At 36.8% G+C, this 23,024-nt stretch overlaps 2 protein-coding genes across 3 annotated transcripts in view; one reads left to right on the top strand and one right to left on the bottom strand.

The window, feature by feature from the left end:
* Positions 1-23,024, bottom strand: part of TMEM106B (transmembrane protein 106B) — a 1,075,577-nt gene that overhangs the window by 593,671 nt on the left and 458,882 nt on the right. The window lies entirely within an intron of this gene.
* Positions 11,958-15,521, top strand: NDUFA4 (NDUFA4 mitochondrial complex associated). The gene is made up of 4 exons (XM_035545545.2): positions 11,958-12,138; positions 12,783-12,871; positions 13,211-13,271; positions 15,306-15,521. The coding sequence occupies exons 1-4, from the start codon at positions 12,097-12,099 to the stop codon at positions 15,360-15,362; spliced, it is 249 nt and encodes an 82-aa protein (XP_035401438.1). The 5' UTR covers positions 11,958-12,096; the 3' UTR covers positions 15,363-15,521.

Here is a 23,024-nt window from a genome sequence, read left to right as displayed (position 1 = left end):
AAATCTTTGTGAATTGTTATAAATTCTACTGAAGGGGTTTCTATAGCTTCCTTTTAAATTCTATTTAGTTATTATCTATAAACAAAAGAAGCTGAGCTAGCCTGGTTTGGATTTGTATGAAAAATTATAATGAAATAATAAAACCAGTAAGCAATAAAGAAAGGAAGTAACTGCTTTTAATGTTCTCTGTTAAGTGTAATTGTGACATTTAGAAATCCATTTGCTTCTTTGTCTAATATTCATTATTTCACTGATAAGCACAGTATGTACCAAGAATACACAAGACATCTTTTAGCATCACAGATGTTATAGAAACTAAGCTGATTTTAATCTGGTTTTGCCAAATTATGCAGATTTTTCTTGAAAATTGTATTTTTGAGAATTTGAGCCGATTTAAGATCCAATTTATTGCAAAGGAAAGGCCATTCAGTTATGCTAGAGTCTCACTTCATCATGACATCTATACACAGTTTTCTTTGCTTTTTAAAAAGAAAAACAGTCACCAAGCCATGTCTTTGTTAAGGCATCCTGCTGGCAGCATATGGCAAAAATACTGGCACCTTGCCTGGAAAGTGCAGCAAGAACTGATGGATCTGATCTCATTCTGTGGCTGCGGAGAAAACAGACCACACTGAAGGCCAGTCTTATGGCCTGCGACCATCAATTGCTCAGCAAGAAGGACAAGTTCCTGAAAACAGATGCAGGAAGGTGAACTGATTTTGCAAGTCTGGGAAGGAGATTTCAACTTCCCAGGTGAAGGTAGAGCCCCCTACAACAGTCCCTCTTACAGCTGGACCTTCAGAAGTCGCTGTGTAATTGTGTTTTATATACTACTGTGAAATTAAGATTTCAATGTATAAATGTTTGAGAAACAATAGTGCTAATTTAATATTAATGGGTCAATTTCAACTTAAAGTACTTCTTGAGGACTGGGAAGAAATCCTGCAGCTGCAGGAGTTGCAAAAGAAGCAGATTTTCTACCATAATGCTATATCACTGAGCCAGCCATTTAGCATTGACCTGTTCCATCAGAAAAAGAGAAACACAGACTTTTTTTTCTACATTATTCAAAACATAGCTTGGCTTTAGGTAAGTGCACAGTTTTGGAGGTTTAAGTGGTAGCAAGTGGAGAGGGACTCTACTGTCATTAAGTAGATCCTCAAGAGACTTGACATCTCCAGTTCGAAACGTGGCTCTAGGTAGAAGATACTGCTCCATCTTCCATGAATAAATTTGTATGCTAAATATCATTCTATAGCAATGTTCATTTCTATGCTTACACAGAGTAAGTATTACACTGTGAGAATTACAGACAGAAATAGTGGCAACCCCATACCTAAATTATGTGACAAAATACCCTAACTTTAGAAAATAACAGAAGAACTTTGAAAAGCTCATTTGTTACAGACTCTGAAACTTAGCAGAAACAACATTCTGATGTTGAAGATGTATCTTTCTTTGTCCTCTTAAATGTTTCAAAATTTTTGTTTTGTTTTGTTTAATTAGTTTTAACAGGATTCTTATTTCCTTCCCCTTCCTCGTACCATTCCCAGATGAGCAGGGGATAAATGAGAGACCCTGGATCAAACTCTCTCCCTTCGATACTTCCACTGGAAAAAGAGAGCAAGCACAAGCAAACACAAGGCCATTGGGCCTCATATTAGTCAAACTCAGGAAATCCTGTAAAAAAAAAATATATATGAAAATACTTCTCAATTACACTGACATAATTATAATGTGATTTTTATTTGTTGGTTTGTTTGTTTTATAATGAGAACATGATGTTCAACCATAATGATGTCTCCCTAGTCCTCCTAGACGGTAGGGTGCAATTTCACATTAAATCTGCCATCTTCCAATCTCAATACCTGTACCAAATTTTTAATTATCCAACCATACAGTGAGTCAGATTAAATTTTGATCTGACAGAAAGGCACCTTACCCCTGTGGCTTCCAACACCAGTATATCCAGTGTAACCCAGGGGCAGGGACACAGGGACAGGAACACATGAAGAGAGAGGAAAGCACAAGTGCCCAGCTCGGGAGCAGTTCATGTTAGACCAGGTGGGACATACCCTGGTGGAACATACACTGACCTGGTCAGTTCAGTCTGGCCTCTAACGAGAAGGGAGAGTCCCATCTCCCCTCTCCCATTTGCTTCTCCTGGATGCTTTTTCCAATCACATCCCATATGCCATCATTATTGTATAATGTGTACTAGTAGCATTAGCAATGAGCTGGAATTGATCCAGATAAAAACTTTTTGTTTTGTCTCTTTTGTACAGCCTAATGTAAACTGGCACTGACACATGCATATCCAAAGGATGGATGAAAGTGTCTCTCTGAATAGCTTGCTGAGGATTAAAATGACTGCGTAACCTTGGCCTTAGTGATTCCATATATCTTTTGCTGTTGCATGTAATAAAACCAAACCTGAATGAATTCTGACTACTATTTATTTGTATTCTGTGACTTAAGGTGGCTCTAAAGACAAAAAGAGATTCTGGGAAACCACAGTACACACAGTCTTTTCTGTTGTCCTTCAAATGACTCTTATCTCTCTTCGAAGTCCACAGTCATGAAACAGTGTACTAGTAAGCAGATTTAAAAGAGCTAGCACTTTCAAAATCATGCTTCCTCCCCTCCCAAATCCAAGTGGAGAGGGAAAGACAGGGAGCAAAAATTCCCACTGTCCTGATTGGTTTCTTTACATGATGTATCAACTAGATGATGCAACCAGATAAAAGATCTGCTTTTACAACTCATTGAACTGGAATTTTCTGAATTTAAATCACATGAATCGTTTCAGTTTGGCCAAGTTTTAATCTAAGTTCATTTTACCCTAGAAACAAATATACTGAATCCGAATTTGAGAAGACAGATTGTTCTTTTAAAGACTTATTTATCCTACTTTAAAATAACAAACAGTTTATCCCTAAACTGGCTTCCTTAGGTGATTATTTTAATATTATTTTCTATATATTATATATTATTCTATATATAATATATAGAAATATAGAAATATATAGAAATATATAGAAATATATAGAAATATATATATATTCTATATATTATTTCTATATATTATATATATATTTTTTTTCTATGATTCTGCTGTGGAGGGGGTTGTGTAAAACGCAACTCATATGAGACTTATTTTTGTCATGAGTATTGTTTTTCCGAGCATCAGCATTTTGAATTATGCTTGCAGAAGATGCCAACTTTAAAATTTGTTACTTTCATCTACATCTGTTCTGCATTCCATGGAGAAAAGACAGGACTGTTGGGTGCCTGAACACTTTAGGAATACTATATGTGCTTGTTAAACAAGTCTTTCACACAAGTATTGGTGTTTCGATTATGTCTTAGCAAATGGGGATGGCAGCCTGACAGAGGTGTTTCTTAAGGGGCAAGTCCCAAAGAGGAAAAACAGATGGGGAGAGACAACATCAACGAAGTAACATCACAAAGTATACAAGCTTGTAAGTTAGTCAGATGAATAGGTTAGTAAAAGACAGGAGCAAATTTTTTTGGACTGAGGATGTTCTGTACCAGCAAGTAAACAAACAGAACACTGTTGTCTTTAATCTGATTTTTTGTGCAATGTAAGATGAAAACAGCCTTTCAAAGAAAAAAAAAACAAAAAACAAAAAACAAAACAAAACAAAAAAACAAACAAACAAAAAAAAAACAAAAAAAACACTTTATGTAATTCTTTTAATTAAATTTGCTAACTCTTATGTTCTGCTGGTTCTCAAGAAAGAAAACTTCTGATGTCTTAATACATGTAAAAAATAGTATCAAAATATTCTGTAGCTTTCTCTTCACATCATTTTCACTTCAGTCTAGACTCTGTTGTTAAAATAAAATAAGAAATTCCTGCTCAGAAGTCTTATTACAATTACACATTTCATGCAATCACACAATGTGAATCTTAGAGATATACTGTATGTAAGGAGGATGGACTCAGTCACATTCAAATATGTTATCATCCTTCTTTCATAAACATAGCAATACAATTCCCTACATATAAAATGAAGCTGTATTTAGAGAAAAAATAATATGGGAATACTACATTTTGAGAAGTGGTAGTTCACTGTTTTTAACAGAGCAGAAGTTTCCAAAAAAACAAAACAAAACAAAACAAAACAGTAAAAACAAGTAAAACTCAAGCGTAGCCAGAGCAATTACTTTCACCTTTTCATCAATTATTTTTTACCTTTTCTAGATAAATATTTATAAAGATAAAATGTTATTTCTCAAAATTTGTGTCAGATGAGCTAGAGTACAATGCAGCACTTAAATCCACATCCAGACAGAAACACGTTCCATCCCCTATTTCCCAAATGGAGTGAATGCAGTATATTCATTCCTTTAGTGGCCAAATTCCAGAAAGGAAGCAAGCTGGGACTGGATTTCACATTCTGCTATGTTAGAAATTATCTGCAGAAAGTACTAATGATTCAAGGGAATGTGATAATTGGAGACTGTATAAGTGAAAAAGGGCAATGCCTTGGAGATCAACTACATGCTTCTTTACAAGAACTTGGCACTCTGCCCTTCCATAGAGATTTTGCTTATGTCTAAATTGTAGTTCAGCTGGCAAAGACAGAAACAGGTTTAAACCACTGCCAACATATCAATAGTTTATCCTAATTTATAAATGCAGCTGCCTGCAAAATCAGGCTGCTTACAAAAATGATCGGCCTTTGCAATGTCTGACAGCATTGCCCTTGCAGGAGGAACCTCAAGACCAATGTTTTTGCACAGTGCGAAGCCTGTGAGAATACGAAGAAACAGATACTATTGGATATTCTGCACAAGCTGGCCAGGTCTAACCAGTTTCATACCAGGATGCTGCAGGTATCCTGGTTTTGCTGAGGGGTAATGAAAGCCTGAGCTTTATCCATTAACATTTTCTGAAACACAAGTGAAGTCTCTCTCTCTGTATCAGCTTGTATCTCCAGTGATTTTGGCAAGGGCCACCGATGACATCCTAAAAGCATGATTTATTGTAGCTTTACTTTAGATTGCCTCTGGGAGCTGCCTTTATCTTTCTCCTGATTTCAGAGGGTATACTTGCTTAAACTAACCCCCTAAGTTTGGATGTCAAAGTTCTGTGAAATATATTTCTCCTACAGTACTCTCCTTCACTGACACAAGTAAAACACACTCCACTTTCATCCTTTTTAGACAGCTCTGTGTTACCCAGCTGTGCCAGGACCTGCAACATAACTCAAAGGCTCCTAGAGTAATCAATGATACTTCTGGCATCTGGTATTAGCAGCTGGATTTAAGTGCCTGTTCTGGCTGCGATGCACAAAAAACAATGGATTTATAAACTAGCTGAAAAACATCCTTTTGCAATTTGTACTCAGAAAAAACATTTTTACCTTGCAAACAACAACTTTCCTCTAAAATCTACAACAGAAAACAGAGACAAATAACATTTTCTCTGGAAACTACATGAACGACAGTTACTTCCAAAATAGCAGTATCTGCCCTCCTGTTCATAAATACGAAGAATCCTTCTTTACCCTCTCCATAAAGAAAACAAAAGCATATGACTCATGTTAGTGGAAGACAGATGATATTTCCTCCAGCCTAGGGTTTGTGGAAAATAGCTTGCTCAGAATGATGTCTAATCCTGTCCTCTCTGGGTTCTATCACTGCCTTAAACGAGAACAAGTTTTGGCTTACTGAAACTGTTAGATTGGGGAGACTTATTCTTTCTATAAATTGTATTTCCATTAACATACTGACATCCTCCACTGAAGAAAAAAATACAGAAAAATAAATTAGAATAGAAAATCTATTTATATTTTTCTAACTGTGCAATCCTTTGTTGACACAGCTTGTGCAGATAATGCCACAGCAATGAGACTATACTTTGTAAACATGCTGTTTTCATGTTTCTTTGTTAACATTAAATTGTCCTCCTTAATGTTTGGAATACATAGTGAATGTGAGGTCTCACATATCATTCCCTACAGCTGTTGCACAGTCAATTATACATGTTCTTTGTATTGTCACATTTCAGAAGCTGCTTATAAGCAGCTTTTTCTGCTCCTAGAATGTCTGCTTAACTCACTCTTATGGCAGCTGCATCAGTATCTCCTAAGCAGCAATGTGTCCTGGAAAGGGCTGTCAATACCAAATTATTGCCTTTCCAACCAAGAAGAACAGCTATTTTCAAAGGACAAACTCTGACCAGGTTTTTATAAGCAGCCAACAGCAGATGACATACAATAGTTTTTGGTAGACTGAACCTGACCATCATGCCAGCCCTGGAAATCCGTGACTTTTCTCAGTCATTGTGGATTCCCAGCATAAAAATCAGCCAAGATTTGAGTAAACATTGATAAAACTATAAGGAAACAAAAGATTAATCTAAGGCTAATTTAAATTTGGAACAACAGAGCAGAGGATTTATAAGGACTATATATTTCTTCTCAAATACATGGAGAAGAAACAGCATGGAATGGTCCAGGAAGCACTATTCAAACATGTGCTTCCTTACTCCACAGGAGAAACTAAAATGAATCCTTTAACCTCTTGTATTAAGATGAAGAATCACAAGCACCAAGACAACTATAGGCACTAGAAACACTTTACCTTTGGCTAACAAGTCATTGAATAGTTGAAGCAGCACCTCTTTAACAGTTCCAGGTACCAGTCCTGTTTACATTTTTTTAGTGAAGATTTTGTTTTGCTATTGAGACATTAAACTTTTATCTATAGAGTTCAGGTAGCTTTTCAAATCAAACATGAGCAGCTTATAGGGTGATACTATCTATGGACACAATTGCAGGAAAGAGATTATCTGTAAAAGGGTACTGTATCGGCATAGTTTCAGTGGAATTGTTGCAGTGACTTATTGTGGTCTTCACATCAGGTTAAGTCTTCCAGTAGGGTGCAAGCTGTGTGGGGCTGGTGCTTCTGCATACTAATTTTTGGTGGATTGTGTAATTTAAAATAGAATATATTGGAAATATAAAGACCTGCTGTTTCACCTGCTCTCTTGAACCCAGAGAGTAAGTAGGGACCATGATTTAGTTCCTTTTAAGTGTTTGATTCTCAGCTGTTCTGCTTTTGGCATGTCATTCTCTTTCTTTGTGTTTCTTCTCAATAGTCACAGAATGATATAACATTAAAACAAACAAACAAACAAACAAACAAACCACAAAACAACAACAACAACAAAAACCAACCAAACACAAAAACCCACCCACCAACCAACCAACCAACAAGACATAAATGTTATAAACATTGTTATTTAAAGCATGAATATTTTCATCTATTCTGGAATGTCTATGCTGGAATGTATACGTCCCTACTTCTGTTTTTCTCTCATATCACAAATATTGAAGTCTCTTAACTTTTTTTTTTTTTTTCCCATCTCAGTAGGCTAATCAAAACCCTTGCTTGTGTCAGGTGCTTTAACTCAGTTGCTTCTATGGGTTCTGTTACCTGTTATCTGTTTCAGCCCATGTTGCTCAAAATATCTTTACAGAGAAGGAAATTACTTTCATTTATTATTGAATTGAGCCAGATTTGAATCTGTTAGCTGACAGGTAAAACAGCTCAATATTCCATTATGAGCAGCCTAGGCAGCCCTGTGGTTCCCTGTGAAATACACACTTTAATAGGTTTTCTATGCAAGGAACAGATAGGAGCATGCTAAGAAGTTGTGCACAATAACTCTTTTTATACTTTGCATGGATAAACAAAGAACTTCCCTCCAGGTTTTTAATGCAGTTTCACCAATAGCAATTTATGACAGCTGTGGAGCTGGGATTTTATAAAAAATCTGTTCCAGGGCAAAATTCAGAATTTTACTGAAGACTTGTAAATACAAAAAAAAATTAAAGACTTGTAAATACATCCACATTTTGCCAGAAAATGCTTAACTGCAGGAAAGAAGTTAGATCTTCAGGAAAGAAAGGTTAAGGAAATTCTTACTTCTTTACATTACTGATAATTTCACTTTTGCTGAACAGCACTTATTCACATATTCTCTCTTTGTATAAAAACATTATTTGTTTTCATTTTAAAATAAAAGCCTTTATTTTATAGTAAGGATTTACTTGCTTTAAGTAATTATAATTACTTTAATGCTAAAGCAGTCTATAAAACTGTACACTTGATAAAATAGTAGCAATATGAAAGCTCTGTAAACTAGGGCTAATATATTTCAGTTTACAAATAGCACTATAAAAACCCAGGAGACAGTTTGTATTTCTATAATATAAATTAATGATCAGAAATTATATACACAAATGCAAGTGAACTAAAAAGTTTTCTGCTCTCGCTTGGTATTAATAGAATATTATTCTTTGATTTACTAATCAGATTCTAAATTATTTCAAACTATTCTTCCCTTAGTAATAGTACATTCAAACATTGTCATTATTTTTTTTTCTTTCCCAGATCACTAGCACCCCTACTTAACAGACATTTTGCTTATATGGTTGCTAGCGGGTTATGCTACATAACATATACAAACTTATTCCAACTGAATTCAGTTGTGTTTTTGATAAAATAATTGAACTATTATAATGCTAGGATTATTGTGTACTTTTAATGATTATAGAGACGATAAACTTTATCATCCCATACTTGTGACAGGCATAAATGAAATAAGTAACAGAACATTTCTTTACCATATATTTCAGTACAATTCATTACTTATTTTTGTTATAGCTGTTGTGTTTTTTTTGTTAGTATTCAAGATTTATAGCAGCTGTTTTCCTTTCACCATAGTTCCTTCCTAAATGCTACATCTATTTTTGTTGAAGTTTTAAAAAATCTGGTTTATACCCATATTTTTTTTTCGTTGTAAATATAGCATTGGGCTTAACTACCTGTAACATACTGCAATTCTTAGATATGTTACAATATTTACAAGGTTACACTTTGCTCTCCTGAAATTCTTTTTCTCTTAGAATTCTTTTTGAAAGCTTTTGCTTTTTCACAAAAAACTGGTATCTCATACAGAAAATCCTCAGTTTATACCTGTTTCTGATTAATAGAGAACTGTCATGGATGATATAGGACACAAAGAATGACATATTCACAATAAATTGATTGTGACCAAATGGAATGCCTCCAAATCTAATAGTCTTTCCTTCCTGTCTTCCTCCAATTAAAATATGTAACTGCAAACAGGACTATAATTATGTCTTTGTTGATTTTTGCAGTTGACTGAATGACATCAGCACACCTTAAGAGTGCAATTCTTCAGACAACCTCTGATTTTATTATGACTCCATATTTCTATTTCTTAGATCAGAAATGATTATACCTGTGGCTAAAATTAATTGCTTTAAACATATATATATATGTGTATATATACATATATAAAATGAAGCCATAACTCATGTTAAATAAGGCAGAAATCTGTGCATATATGATTTATAATAACACGTAAAGTTTAGGAAACAAGGTCTTTAGAAACAGGAAGGCCTCAGAATACAAAAACAAAGCATCAGGAAAAGAAGAAAAGCTTCTGAAACCGAAAGCTTAAGTGAACCTAAACCTGAGGATAAGAACAAGATACACTAGCAATCTGAGGCAGACAAGTGATAGACAGCATGAGTGAGGCTGTACAGGAGAACAAAAGAAAAGGGGGAAAAATAAATGATAAAGAACCAGAGTAACCCGAGGACTCGATTTTCAGCAGTGCTGAGCACTACTGCAAATCTAGCCCCTTAGCTCTTAATGGACCAGTTCATCACAAAACCTTGCCGAAATAGCTGAAGGATTTATAGATTCACTTATTTAGACAGCGGAAACGTACACAAAAATAACTTTACTCAGAATAAAAGAAGTGACTAGTCTAACTAAAGCATCATAAATTTAATTGGCAGCTGTGAACACACAGACACCTAACCTGAAGAGGAAATAAATGTGTTTACTTTTCATATTGATTAGATAAGCAACAGATAAGAGAGTGCTAAATAAAGTTAGAGAATTTTACCATTTACTTCCTCTTTAAGGGAGTGGATGGGTTCTTGATGGGTAACAGAAAATTGTTAAGACTTTAACTAAGACCAATATAATGACATAATTACTATAAATTAGCACATGCCTATATACACACACACACATATAACTACTTACGGTGTAGTTCTAGCACACAAACGTGGCAACTAAGTAGGTATTTCCAGGAACCACAGATCATCAAAACACCTCTGAGGTGGCTTATATTTATACTCAGAATTTCACCAAGACAAGCAATTGTGAAACTGCATTTTTACCAATGCTTAACCTGGCTGTACTATTAGAACATTAACTCACAGTTTCTAAAATTACAACGAAAAATTATGTTTGCTGCTTGTTTTCACGCTTTACTTCTTTTTGTCTGTAAAATTATTAATTGAATGCAATAATCCAAGTAAATAAATATAATATGAACGTAACATAAATGACAAGACACGTATATGAACAATGAACCAGCTGAGCTGTACTGGCCCAGGCAATGAAAGCTATGTAGACAATGCTTAAAATTTATGAAAGCCCATAAAATGCATGACAAATTTTGCAAATTGATCAGGTACTATGCCTCCGTTTAAAATCATAAAAGCAAGAAAACCCAGCGAAGGTATAAATCATAGAAAAAAAAAAATATCCTGAGAAGCATGTAAAAACCCTTGCATATTTCCTAAAAATAGGTGCCTGAGATATGCCTAGTGGAAACAGTGTACCCCTGATGGTCTTCCCTTAGACCAGGCTACTCAAAGTTTCTGGATTTCTGTCCGTCAGCCTTAGATCAGCTGCACAGGATACAGCAGGTTTGTAATCTGAGGCGTGTTCGCTCAGCAGCTATGTATGACTAGTGGCTATCTACCCGGCCTCTGGTCTCTGCCAGTTATTCTGCAGCTGCTTAAGCGACTGGTATTTTCTGTGGAGAGTTGAACTACCATACTAAGGGGTGAGCAGCGTAACCTTGCAGGTTTCAGGGATTCCTCTGATGTACAAGAAACAGCAGTGACACTATTATTTTCATTACTTTTAACTGCATGGAGAAGTCATCTTTTCATTTGGAAAACCTAGAAATATACTCTCCTCCTTACAGTATAGATTGAAATGGTTAATGAAATCTTGGAGCACCATACCTATAGCCCTTTCTATTTACCAGCTCTGAAACAAATGAGGGAGACAAGTGATGGGATGCACCGCGCCAAAGAAAAGTTAACTTTCTCTGGTGGCACGACCCAGCTGCAATCTGCAGGCATGCAATGACTTGTCAAGTGTATCTGCACAAAGTGCCGACCATGGCCGACTGCCAGCATTTTGTCTAGTGCAAAGTTATCTGTTAACTAGATTAAATGGGCTCTGGCAAATTGAAAAAGGTTGGATAATTGGATGACAAGCAAGGCACCAGGGGATTTTCAGAACTTGTCGTGACTGCAACAATACAAAACAATTCTTGGGGAGTTGCAGAAGTCAGCCTGTGGAAGTAGGAAGTGAAATAAAGCACGTCTGCTTACATATATTTATTCTCTGCCATTTTATTTTTTCTTACTTCAAAATTGTACTTTAATACTCATTCACCCAAGCCATTGGCATTTGTGTTAAGTTACTCCGCTTCTAGGCTAGGAAAGGCACTGTTTTGTCTCAGGTCAGAGGAACGCTGATATTCCCTCCGCCTAACAAACATCCCTTAACGCCTGGGTGCCAAGAATCTCACTTCTCGGATTACTCTCTTTGTGAAAGAAATCGCACATCAGGGGCACTACTGAGCTCAGAGCCTCGCAGGCGCAGGCGCCGCTCGCACCTCGGGCCGAGCCGAGCGGAGGCGGGTGGTCCGCGGGGTGCCCGGGCAGGTGCCTGCAGCCCCCCGGGACGGCGCTGCCCGGCGGGCCGGGGGCCGCGCTGAGGAGGGGGGCGCGGGGCGGGCGCAGGGCTCGGGGCGGCGCGGCGGGGCCGGCGGCGGCGGGCGGCGAGCAGGCGAACGGCGGAGCCGCTACATCCGGGCTGCGGCGGCGGGCACCTGCCGCCCGGGGGCCTCGGTGACATTGGGCCTCGGCGGCGAGGCGGGGAGGGCGAGCTGCGGAGCCGGGCAGGGAGAGGGGACGTGCGCCAGCTGCCGCCATGTTCCGCCTTATGGTCAGCCACGCCAAGAGGCACCCCAGCGTGAGTACCGGGCGGGTGGGGACCCGTGCTGACCTCCCCGCTGCCCGCCTCGCCTCCCCTTTTCTCCCCCGTCCATGTTCTCTCTCCCTCCATGTCCTCTCCTCTCCTTGCCTCAGCGCCCTCGGCTGCGCCCGGGTTGCCGGCCTCGGGGCGCCCCGCTGCTGCTCGGTGAGCCGCGGCCACGCCGCCTTTTTTCTCGGCTGTGCATGGGCCTGGAGCTGCAAATCTCGAGGTGTCGCTGCCATTTCTCTCGGGTGCCCTTTTCCTTAACCCTCAGCCCCCTTTTCTTATGTTGCCACCGGGGGGTGCAAATGGCGGGGGCTGTTGTGGAGGGGCCGGTACTGGGTTCTGAGAAATGTGCTGCTGCAGTGTACTGGTGGCTGCAGAGGTAGCAGCAGTTTTTTCGTGTTTTTGTTACTGTAGGTAATTCTTTTTCTCAAACCGCAGCGACGTCAAACCCCAGTGATGCTTCTCTCAAGCCCCAGCACACAGCGTGCTTGTGTCAACATTTTAGAGGGCCACAAGCAACGGCTTAAAACATTGGAGCTCGTTCTTTTATTTGTCATTGTTGTAACTAGAAATGTAGTGTAATAATGTAATTTTGTTGCATTGCAGTATGTCATTGGAAGCATTTTTTGTTGCAGTTGATACCTCTGTTTTTGATCATTGGATCAGGAGGCGTTGGCGCAGCCCTGTATGTCATGCGTTTGGCGATGTTCAACCCAGACGTCTGGTATGTATAAAACAATCCACAGTGTTAGTCCTCGTAATGCTTTTATTAAAGTAAACTTAATTGCCTTTGTCTTTATGCTTCTGCAGCCCTTAATATATAGCTCTGTTATTATTGGCGCTGAATTAGTGGGGTTTTCTTGGATTTAGAGATTTGATTGTATGATTACCATATGACATTTAGAGACTGCTGACAAAGGACCATATCTTTCTATGGAGAAACTTATTTAGATACATGACTGCCCATGGTCTAATAACCCTAATATACATACAAATTTTGTTTGTTTTGGAAGTACTGTGATTTTTCTCAATATGGTCTAATATCTTGAATTTCTCTCAATAGCTGGGACAAGAAAAATAATCCAGAACCCTGGAATAAACTGGCTCCCAATGAGCAGTACAAGGTAAAACAAAAACAACAGATTTTTAGGAAACATGATACCAAAAGCATAGCTTACTGCTTTAGGACACTTGGGTATATTAGAAAGTAGCTGAGTAAGTGACGTGTTGCACAGCAGAGGAAATACATTTATCTTCAGAAGTCAGAGCAGAGATAGCTATTTGAGATTTAAAACTTTCTTAGAGTTGGTTGATAATGGGCCAAAAGGAGTCTCTGTACAGAAGCAGTTATGTATATAATTCTCTTTAAGAAAGAGAAGTATTATGTGCCAGAAGAAGAGTATACTAGCACATAATGCTCAGAGGAAATAAAATAACAGGAAGAAGAACAAAACCTTATAAGTTTTGAACTAAAAATTTCTAAGTTCTAAACTATTGGCCTCTAATTGTGGGAAGCAAAGCAGGATAATGTCAGTGTTTAACATAAACGCTAATTCAGTTCTACAGCCAATTGCTCGAAAACAATTGTCTTTAAGTAATAGATGCAATAGAATGGTTCTTTAATATTCAAGATATTTCATTGAACTAATGAGAAAGCATGGAAAGATGTGTAAAACAGATTGTAGTTTACTAAAATGGGGTTCTTCTACTAAAGATTTCTGTTGAGGATGGTTTTAAGATTATCCACAAACTACTAAAAAAGCAAACAAACATACCCCAGTTTCAATGTCAACTGTCTATTCAGTACCATATCTTAGTATGCCAATCATACAAATAAGCAAAAAAACACACCCCAGAATAAAATGTTGCAGTTCCCTTAAGAGTCCAAGAAGAACATAGTGCTTCATTTTCATTGCTGTTTCTGGAATGTTGACTTTCTTAAATATCTAAGAAAGGCAAATTCAATGTTGTGCGCAGTATGAATTCTTTTAAAGAGTGCATGCCTTCTGTGGCATTCCCAGTCTGTGCTAGCATACAAACACAACCTTAGGGTTTACCATATTTGGGTTTGTGTATCACTGTGGATTTTTTTTTTCCAAGACTGTACTGTGGGAAATGAAAAGGCAAAAGCTCTAAATTGTGCATGACTGTTCAGTAAAAAGCTCTGATAAAACATTAAGTTGCAGCTTTTGATGAAATTGCATTTGTTTTGTAAACTTTCTTCTCTTTGGAAAGGCTGAGGAAGTCAGTATTTCGAAAGAGAAGAGTTGAAGGAGTGATGATTGCTGTGTGAGTTGCGCAGAAAGCTGTAATTTGAATGTGTTAAAGCAATCTTAATTCCACTCTCAGTTCTGGGCTTTTTTTTTTTCTTCATATGAAGAAGTTAATAACTAAAATTGAGTTTGGCCTTGACTAAAAGTAATCAAACTAATACATACTTTCATAGTTTCCTTTCCTTTTTTTAAAGGAACAACTGTAGCATCATATGCTTGACGTTAAGTCAGCCTGGATGCCAAATATACCTTTAGTATGTTCATTGTCCTCAGTGACTATCTGGACTGTTCTGAATGGCTTGCAATGGGATGCAACTTTATTAATATAAATTGAGTGTGCGAAAGGATCTGTCCTTACCTTCCTTCTTTGTTGCTACATGTTGAAGTTGTAGATGGATTTACTTAAACCAAATTTGGCTTTAGCAGCACTGTTGTAAATGTTCACATTTACTATCCTTTGTGCTACTTGACAAATTAGATGTTGTCTTCATTATATAGGAACACACAGATTTGGGGCAAAAAGGATAAACCAGCGGTACTGTCAGAACTTCTTGTATATGGACTTTTAATTCTGAGGATCAAAGAAGAGATTCTTCGTGTTTTTCTTCAGTTGTAGACACCAGCACTGCCTTATCTGAAACCTAAAGTTTCTAATGCTGTATGCAGAATGAAGATAACATAAAAAGTTATTGTTCTTGAAAGTTTTTTTTTTTTTACTTCTCTGTTGCACAGACTCAAACTATGATTTCAGTTTTCTGATGCAAGTTCAAATGATGCATGTTTTATAATAAATACCATGGCAAATGATATTTTCTGTGGAAATGGTATCATATCATCAAGCTTCTAATTCTAATCAATATTCATTTCTTTTCCTCTCTTCCGTAGTTCTACTCGGTCAACGTAGACTACAGTAAGCTCAAAAAGGACCGCCCTGACTTCTAAGGAGCACGATCATCTCCACAAGCCGCACAGAAAGGTCTTCCGGAAGCCGTCCGCACAATTATGCTTTATCATCCAGGAAACATTCAAACTTGCCTCACACTGCACTTGATCACCTGTTCGGAAGTGTTTTGATGGGGTTTAATAAATGTCTGAAACTTGGAGTGTCTTCTGTTTGCTTTAATTTCTCAAAATTAGGACATCCAGACATTAACAGTTGTACAGTCAGTCAAATAGTAAGCAAAAGCTGATTCGCATTTGCTCTATAAGAAAGCGAAGTTGTCTTGACGTGCTTTATATGCAGTACCAACCTGCTTGAAATAAGTGTTCGTGCAGCATAGCAAACTGCGTATAGGTAGCAGACAAGTCAGTGCTAGGAAGTCATTGAACGGGGAGCCAACAGATGTTGCCGTATGTTCATGAAAACAAAAACCAAGTTCTGCTGGGGACTGGTGGTTTTTTTTTTTTTTTTAGTCATAGTTTGTTAATAAACAAGAAGCCAATTTTAAATACTAAAAAGAAAATTCTAGGAACATAATCGAGATTTCCTGTGGATCATGCTTTTTGAGGTCGTAAAGCGTGCAATCAGCAGAACAGGGCACCAGATTCAAGAAGTAATTACGATTTACATATAAGAACAAAAATTATCTTTCAGAAAGGGCCTGTCCTCATATTTTAGTACTTGGCTGACCCTTGATTTGGAAAGGCAGGAAAAAAGAATCTTTGCATGTCTTGTTTATGGTAGGTTATTTGCTTTTCTGTAGATGGCTGGTATTTCCCTGGATCAGGGATGTAATTTTTGACTACTGAATGTAAAACAGCTGTTCTATCTTGGTAAGTTTCAAGTTCTCTTAAAGTGAACTCTACTGAGAATGGAGATAACCAGATAACCATAGCCATTAGTATAAATATTAAGAGCAGATTCAAAGACTGAGCAGTGAGAAATTTTACTGAATTTTAAAATTTCTTATTTTATACAGAAAATCATAGTAATCAGTTGGATGTGGTTTATCTGATACAGATTTAGATTTATCTTCCTTTTTGTTATATACCTTTTTGTTACATGTTGGTTTCAGTTTTCGTTTGCTTATTTGAGATGCTCTCACAGTGTGTGAAGGAGAATGAGTGTCATGTTTGCAGTGGTGAGCAAGGTCTAAGTGTCCTTAGGACTAAGATTGCTATGTAACCTTAAATATTGTTAGAAAATAGAACATTCTGTTGCAACAGTTGTTCTTCATTTTAAAAAGTATGTCACATTTAAAAATAGGAAGTGCTTTAACAACTTCCTAGTTGGCAGTCCTGTTGGATTTTAATACTGTAGTCTCGAAATGTAGATAGTTTATGTAAAGGTTTGGGAAAACCAATATCCAGGAAATAAACCCGGTTCCTATTAAGGTGAAAGGAGAGGCTTTTTTGGTCACAGCTGAAGAGAATATAAGCTTCAGGTTTTTCCTAATAAATCCACTTAAGAAAAAGTAAATTGTCCTTAACAAATTTCAAAATCTATTTAACAGAAGTATTTAAGCTGTTTAAAGCTTTAAATATGGATTGACTAGAGAACAAAGAGGCAATGAATTCAATTCTACATCCTCTGTTTCTTCATATTGGTGCTATGACAATATGCATTGTTCATTTAAAAAAAGTTCCATAGTTTTTTTTATATATTTTCTGATTTATTTATACATTGATAGATCTATCAGAGTAATTGAATTCTGTAATGTTACTATTACCTCAAATGATTTTAAAATCATCCCTCTTTTTTTGTTGTTATTTTGTGTGTATTGTTTTTATTGTTAAAATTCCAGTTGTGCAAGGGCTTAAACTTGTGCTTACCTTTAGCCATCATGAGTTTCTCCTGGGGACAGACGAAATACTTATTCCATGTAAAACCAGACTTCATGCTTAGGCTTAGTTTGTAACTGCTTGGTTGTGGACTATCAGTAGCAAGTGTGTTTCTAGGTTTTTTTTTGTTTTTTTTTTTTGGTTGGTTAGTTGGTTGTTTTTGTGTGTGTGTGTTTGTATTGTGTGGAGTGAGAATGGAAGGGAACCATTTTCACAACCTGGCAATACTCTGCATTAGAACGCTCAGCCATCTTATTTAAAACTGCCTTTTTGTCCTTCATGAAGGCGAAGATGGTATTCCCTGAAGAAAGCATGAAGAAACAATTGCAGTTTGGCTTTCTGTACTCTATTTTTTTTCCCTGTGCTCCATTAACTACTAATGTTCATCTTTGGCTATTAGCTTTTATGAAATCACTACATCCCGTCATTAGCAGGAAAACTGGGGTCCTTCATTAACACAGTGGCATGAAATTTTGCTTGGGCCAATGTCACATTATCTGAAAGAGACTGATATTCTGCTGTCTTATGTTTCAAGAAAGATTGATACATCTGCTACGCTGCTGTTTGTGGTCCATTTTTTCACAGTGATCAGTGTAGACCTGGCCTGTGTGTCTTGTTAATGAGCCACGCACACAAGATGTGTCCATTATTCTTGAAATACAGCAGGTTGCCTGTCACTGTCAGATTTCTGTTAACACAGTAATTCTGCAGCTTCTCATCAGCGATCCTGTTAAGCAGCTGGGTGATCAAATCTGAAATTAATTCTGCCAACCTAGGACAGAAAGAATTACAGTTTTCCATATTTTTTGCACTTGAACACATATTCCATACAGCATGTCATAATGTATTTCCTTTTGTTATATTTTTAGTACAGCCAATAAGTACATTTTATGTTTCTCATAAGCATAAAATAACCAATGGTCTGTAGGAAATTAGAATAGTGTACTTGATATTAAAAGATTCATTTAAATTTTGCATAGGATTTCTAGCCAAATGTCATCTGAGGAAATACATTTCAGATCTGCTTTACCTTTAAAGTGAGTTTGGTGCGTGACTATTGAATGACCTTTAAGACTAAGTAAATGTGTGTTTAATTTTGATTGGACTGTAATGCTGTGTCAGAAAGAAAGGCTGAAAGCTTATTACAGGAATTTAAAAAAGATATTTAGAACAGAGAAAGATTTATTGAAAAAAATTACAGATATTTGCATGTGTATACAGACATTTTTTCTACTTATTAATGATAAAACCAGCCTTACAATGGAAGTAACTGTATAAGCTATAAAACTCTTCCTGCAGGACAAAGGAAGCACAGATCTGTGAGAACTCAAACAAAAACAACAATTAGCCCAAAGGTGCTCATTTGTATCTTTGTCACAGGTGATTTTTTTTTTTTAAATATTATTTAATGGAAAAGCTTACTCTTCGGTCCCCTATTTGAAATCCCGGAGCTGGTTAATTTCATGCTTTCACTTATGAGACAAGATCCATCCACTTCTCTGTAGAAGTGGTCTTGGCATCAATATTTAGTCACGAGAAGTTCCTATGAAGCCCGAAGCATCTAATCTTTTCCTCTGATCTTTAAGCTTCTTAAGAGTTTGTGTCTCTGGATACCACTATGACAGCATGTTTCCCAACTGTGTTTTAATCTAGTGCCATCCAACTTGGATGGACTTTGTTTTTGTTGTTGTTTTTTAAGCATTTCAAAATATTGTCATCTGTGATTGGTAAGGCTTATTACTTTCTTAGTAAGTACAACATCAGGCTTTTGCTTACATTTTTGAAGTCATTTAGAAGGTACTTGTGAATGAACTGTAAGTCAAGGAAATGAAGAGCTTTTCTTTCTACTATACCAGTGTGAATAATAATAAAAATAAATCCAGTAATCTATGCTACAATCTGCAAATTAAAATTTCAGTTTCTGAAGAAGAGCTTTAGTTTGTTTCTCATTGGAGTCAGAGGGCAGTATTTTAGAACCACTTTCTGAAAAGTGATGCATGTGTGTGCTCAGTGAAGAAAAAAAGAAACTTACTGAGCTAGGTTTTCTAGTTTTCTGCTTCCTTCTCATTTTTTAAAGTTTTATATAAACTTTAAAAATTAAAAAGAAACTAAGAAGTAATTTTTAGACTTTCTAAGTTAATATTATTATCACAGTTACTAGCAGAAGAACCTGAGATCACAATTTTACTTGCTCAATTTTTTCTTCCTACTTGCTTTTGAGTTCAGTTAAAATCAGTATCACTTAGATAATGTGAAATGAGAACTTAAGTACGCAAGTCAAAGCAAGAACAATGCATTCAAACTTTTGATAGTTTGCTATCAGCATTTACCTGAAATTCATAAGCTACTGGAACTGATATAAGACTGGCACATGGAACTCCTGCAAGAGATAGCAAGTTCTGAAAATGATCAGAAAATAGTTTATTAGCACATAGCAATGCACACATTACAAAGGAGAATAAAAATTCTACTGGTAATATTCATGACTATTGGCAATGCTTTACAACTTAGACACCTCAAACAATATTTCTAGGGTCATTAATTTGAATTACTTTGGACAAAATAATGCACTATGCCATTTACAGTTCATCACTATAATGTAAAGACAACTGTTTTAGTAGAACTGCACAAGGCATAACCCAATAGACAAATTTATAGACTTGTGGTGGGTTTTTTTTTTTTTTTCATATTGGAAGCAAACTAACTATGAACATGAAATGTTTTCTAATTTTAGTTTCCTTACTGCAGGCAAATGAAACAAACTGCTGAGAAGGTAATGAAAACAGATTACTTAATGATGAAAAATCTGAATGCCATTCTTTCTCTGCCAGTGGTGCCACTGTTGGAATTTAATGGGGTGACACTAGTGTGTCTGAATGAATATTTTGGTCATAGCCATTTAAAAACAGGGTTGAATTTAACAAGATTTCCTCAGTACTTTTCCCTTCCCTTCCCTTCCCTTCCCTTCCCTTCCCTTCCCTTCCCTTCCCTTCCCTTCCCTTCCCTTCCCTTCCCTTCCCTTCCCTTCCCTTCCCTTCCCTTCCCTTCCCTTCCCTTCCCTTCCCTTCCCTTCCCTTCCCTTCCCTTCCCTTCCCTTCCCTTCCCTTCCCTTCCAAAATAGCAAAACTCAGTATCAATAGGAAAAGACAGAATTTCATCCCAATTTCAAACTTCTTACTCTAGTACCACTTACATCTCGTGATAGTCTACAGGATTTTGATGGAGTGTTAAGGGGATAATTGGCTTCAGATGATGTTCTTTATGATGTGTCTAACATTTAACTAACTAGAATTTTGGAAGCTTGTGGGAAGAAAATTAATCTCTGCAGTTGAGATGTTGCTATTAAAATGACCAGGGCTCACTGAAAGTTTTCTGCATATGCAAATCACACCTCTCTCTCCCCTTTATAAAAGTCCAGATAAATTCAGGAATTATGCCAGGAAAAAAAAAAAGAGTGACAATAGGCAGAAGGAGTTACATCAATACTTAGAACGGTCTCAGGAAGTTCATGATTTTATTGCAGGAGGTGTCTCTGCTTATGTTCAACTATTTGAACATGAATTTGACAAAAGCTGTTCATTACATATACTGTGACTAGATACAGATGATGTTCATTTGCTTGGCCTATTAGGATGCAGTGAGAATTAGGTTAAGGGAGAGTAAAATCAAAAACATTCCAGTGGGTTTAAATTATTACTCAAAATAAATAAAAATAATAACAAACAAAAAAAAAAAGCAAAATAACTAGAGAAGAATGTCTGGTGCACTGTATTCTTAGTCAGACTGCTAATGCCAAAGTTGTATTACTTCAGTAGTTTGAAATAAAAATAAAAGTTAATTTATGATTAATTTTGAAAATAGCATTCTTTCTACTTAGCCTCATAATGGCATGCTTTAAAGATGAATTTATATCTAAAAAATTTGAACAATATAGAATTTTTACACCAATCATGGGTCAGCCATATGTATCTTAATTTGATATGGTTTCTCTAAATTATTTGTGTCAGCAACTGTTTATTGCCAGTTTAAAATCTTAAGATTTTAAACCGTACCCTGCATCTTTGTACCTGAACACAAATAGTCTTAACCCTTCAAACAACAAAAGGATTTCACAGGATCTTCAATCTTAAATCACATTTTATTTTTTTCATGTATGAAAATTAGGTGCTGGCATAATTGGAAAGAGTTTTTCAGCAAAATGTTACTCAACATTGGAGAAGGGACCTCGTTCCTTCTTCTGCAAAGGAGTGTAATGAAATAACCTGTTGAATATGTCTCCCTCCAAAGCAAGGAAAGCCAGGGGCAGTTCAACGCTGGTGGCACAATGTTGAAATACAGAAGAGTTCTTTTGCATGGATGGATGGACTGGGAGTGAAGAACCACTACCCCACCTGCTCCTAACTCAGGCCCTGACAATTGTCTGCTCTGTCAGCCAGTGGCAGAGGGGAGGAAAGTCAGGAGGTGACGAATGGCCCAGCACCTGTGTTTAAAGGTGATGCAGACTGCTGTGCAGTATTTACATGGGGAAGCTAAAAAAAAAACAAAACAAAAACAAATGACTCAAGCCTTATCTGCTTCCTACATCAAATCAAATATTTCACTGCTGCTCTGGTAGCTGGAGTAAAGATTAGTCAAGTTTTTACAAGTTCTACAATTTAATCGCCTGAGCTTGACCTGATAATGAATAGAGGAAAATGGCCGTAATTAAAATGTGATCCTCAAATTCAGAGTATCTTGCAAAATAAATACCGCCACCAAGGAGCATGCTGTGGTCAGGCAGGCAAATCTGATTTGTGTAGTACACAGCAATAGACTTTCTAATTCTGAATCCTGGTTGCTTGCCCCAGCAGTCAAATGAGTCATGTAGTTGTATTCACAGACTCATGGAGCTTAAACAGTCCACCTCAGAAACAATGGAGCTTAATGTATGAAGTTTAATATTCCATTATCTACCTATATGCACATGAAATGCAAAATAAACAGTCTCATAGTACATCTGAAATTCTACTTGGATGTGTTTTGGTAAATTTTTCAGTCATTAAAGAGAGATTTTATGGGAAAGAAGAATGACCCTGGAAAAAGAGATTTGTTACATTGGAAGCAAGGAGAATGGAGAGACAGAAATAGGTGTCCTGCTCACTCAGGCACAGGAAAGTAGAGCTTGTAAAATATACAGTGGAAGTGTAATGAATTCCTCCATTACAAATTATTGTCACAGGAAAATGTTTTTGTACATGAATTTTGACATAGAAAATTGGATGGATTTTTGTTTGTTTGTATGATGCATTTATTGAAAATGAAAAAAGCTCAGTGACAGCAGTATATAGATGTGTACAGATATGTTGTATAAGGTCTCCATTTGTCTTGTCGTCAGTCTTTATTCTCTCATCCTTTCCTCAGCTAGATCGCCAAGGTTTCTGCTTACTAGCCTGAGAAATCCTCTTCACTCATATATCTTCTGCTTGTCAGGAGCTTTCCTTCTGCTAGGCTGTGCTATTTCCTGACACGCTAGAGTCACCACCTACTTTTGTGTTAAAAAGAAATAGTACCTTTTCCCATCAACACCTCGCTACAGCTGTGACATCAGCTTTCCAAGTAAGCAGGAAAGTTAAGTGATCCAAGTAAAGTTTTGTACATTTAGCAATAGAAAACTGCCTTGATACAAAAATGCTTTCTGACGGACTAAGGATCATTGTTGTAGTAAGCCTGGCTACCACATTAACTAAAAATGTGAATTCACTGCATTAAATATCTAAAAGATTATCAGTTGTTTGAAGTTTGTATAAGGATGTGATTCAGTAACTTGAAACCAAAAAATGTTAG

Source organism: Cygnus atratus, chromosome 2 (genome assembly GCF_013377495.2).
Source record: "Cygnus atratus isolate AKBS03 ecotype Queensland, Australia chromosome 2, CAtr_DNAZoo_HiC_assembly, whole genome shotgun sequence".
Taxonomy (NCBI): Eukaryota; Metazoa; Chordata; class Aves; order Anseriformes; family Anatidae; genus Cygnus; species Cygnus atratus.
Note: the sequence above shows the minus strand (reverse complement) of the source record. Positions and strands in the feature narration are given on the sequence as shown.

What these genes read in the sequence shown, in the direction of transcription:
- NDUFA4 (XM_035545545.2), top strand. Translation starts at nt 12,097, where the DNA reads ATGTTCCGCCTTATGGTCAGCCACGCCAAGAGGCACCCCAGC. An exon ending in ACGCCAAGAGGCACCCCAGC is followed by an intron (nt 12,139 to 12,782) that starts GTGAGTACCGGG and finishes TTTTTGTTGCAG; the next exon opens with TTGATACCTCTGTTTTTGAT. An exon ending in ATGTTCAACCCAGACGTCTG is followed by an intron (nt 12,872 to 13,210) that starts GTATGTATAAAA and finishes TTCTCTCAATAG; the next exon opens with CTGGGACAAGAAAAATAATC.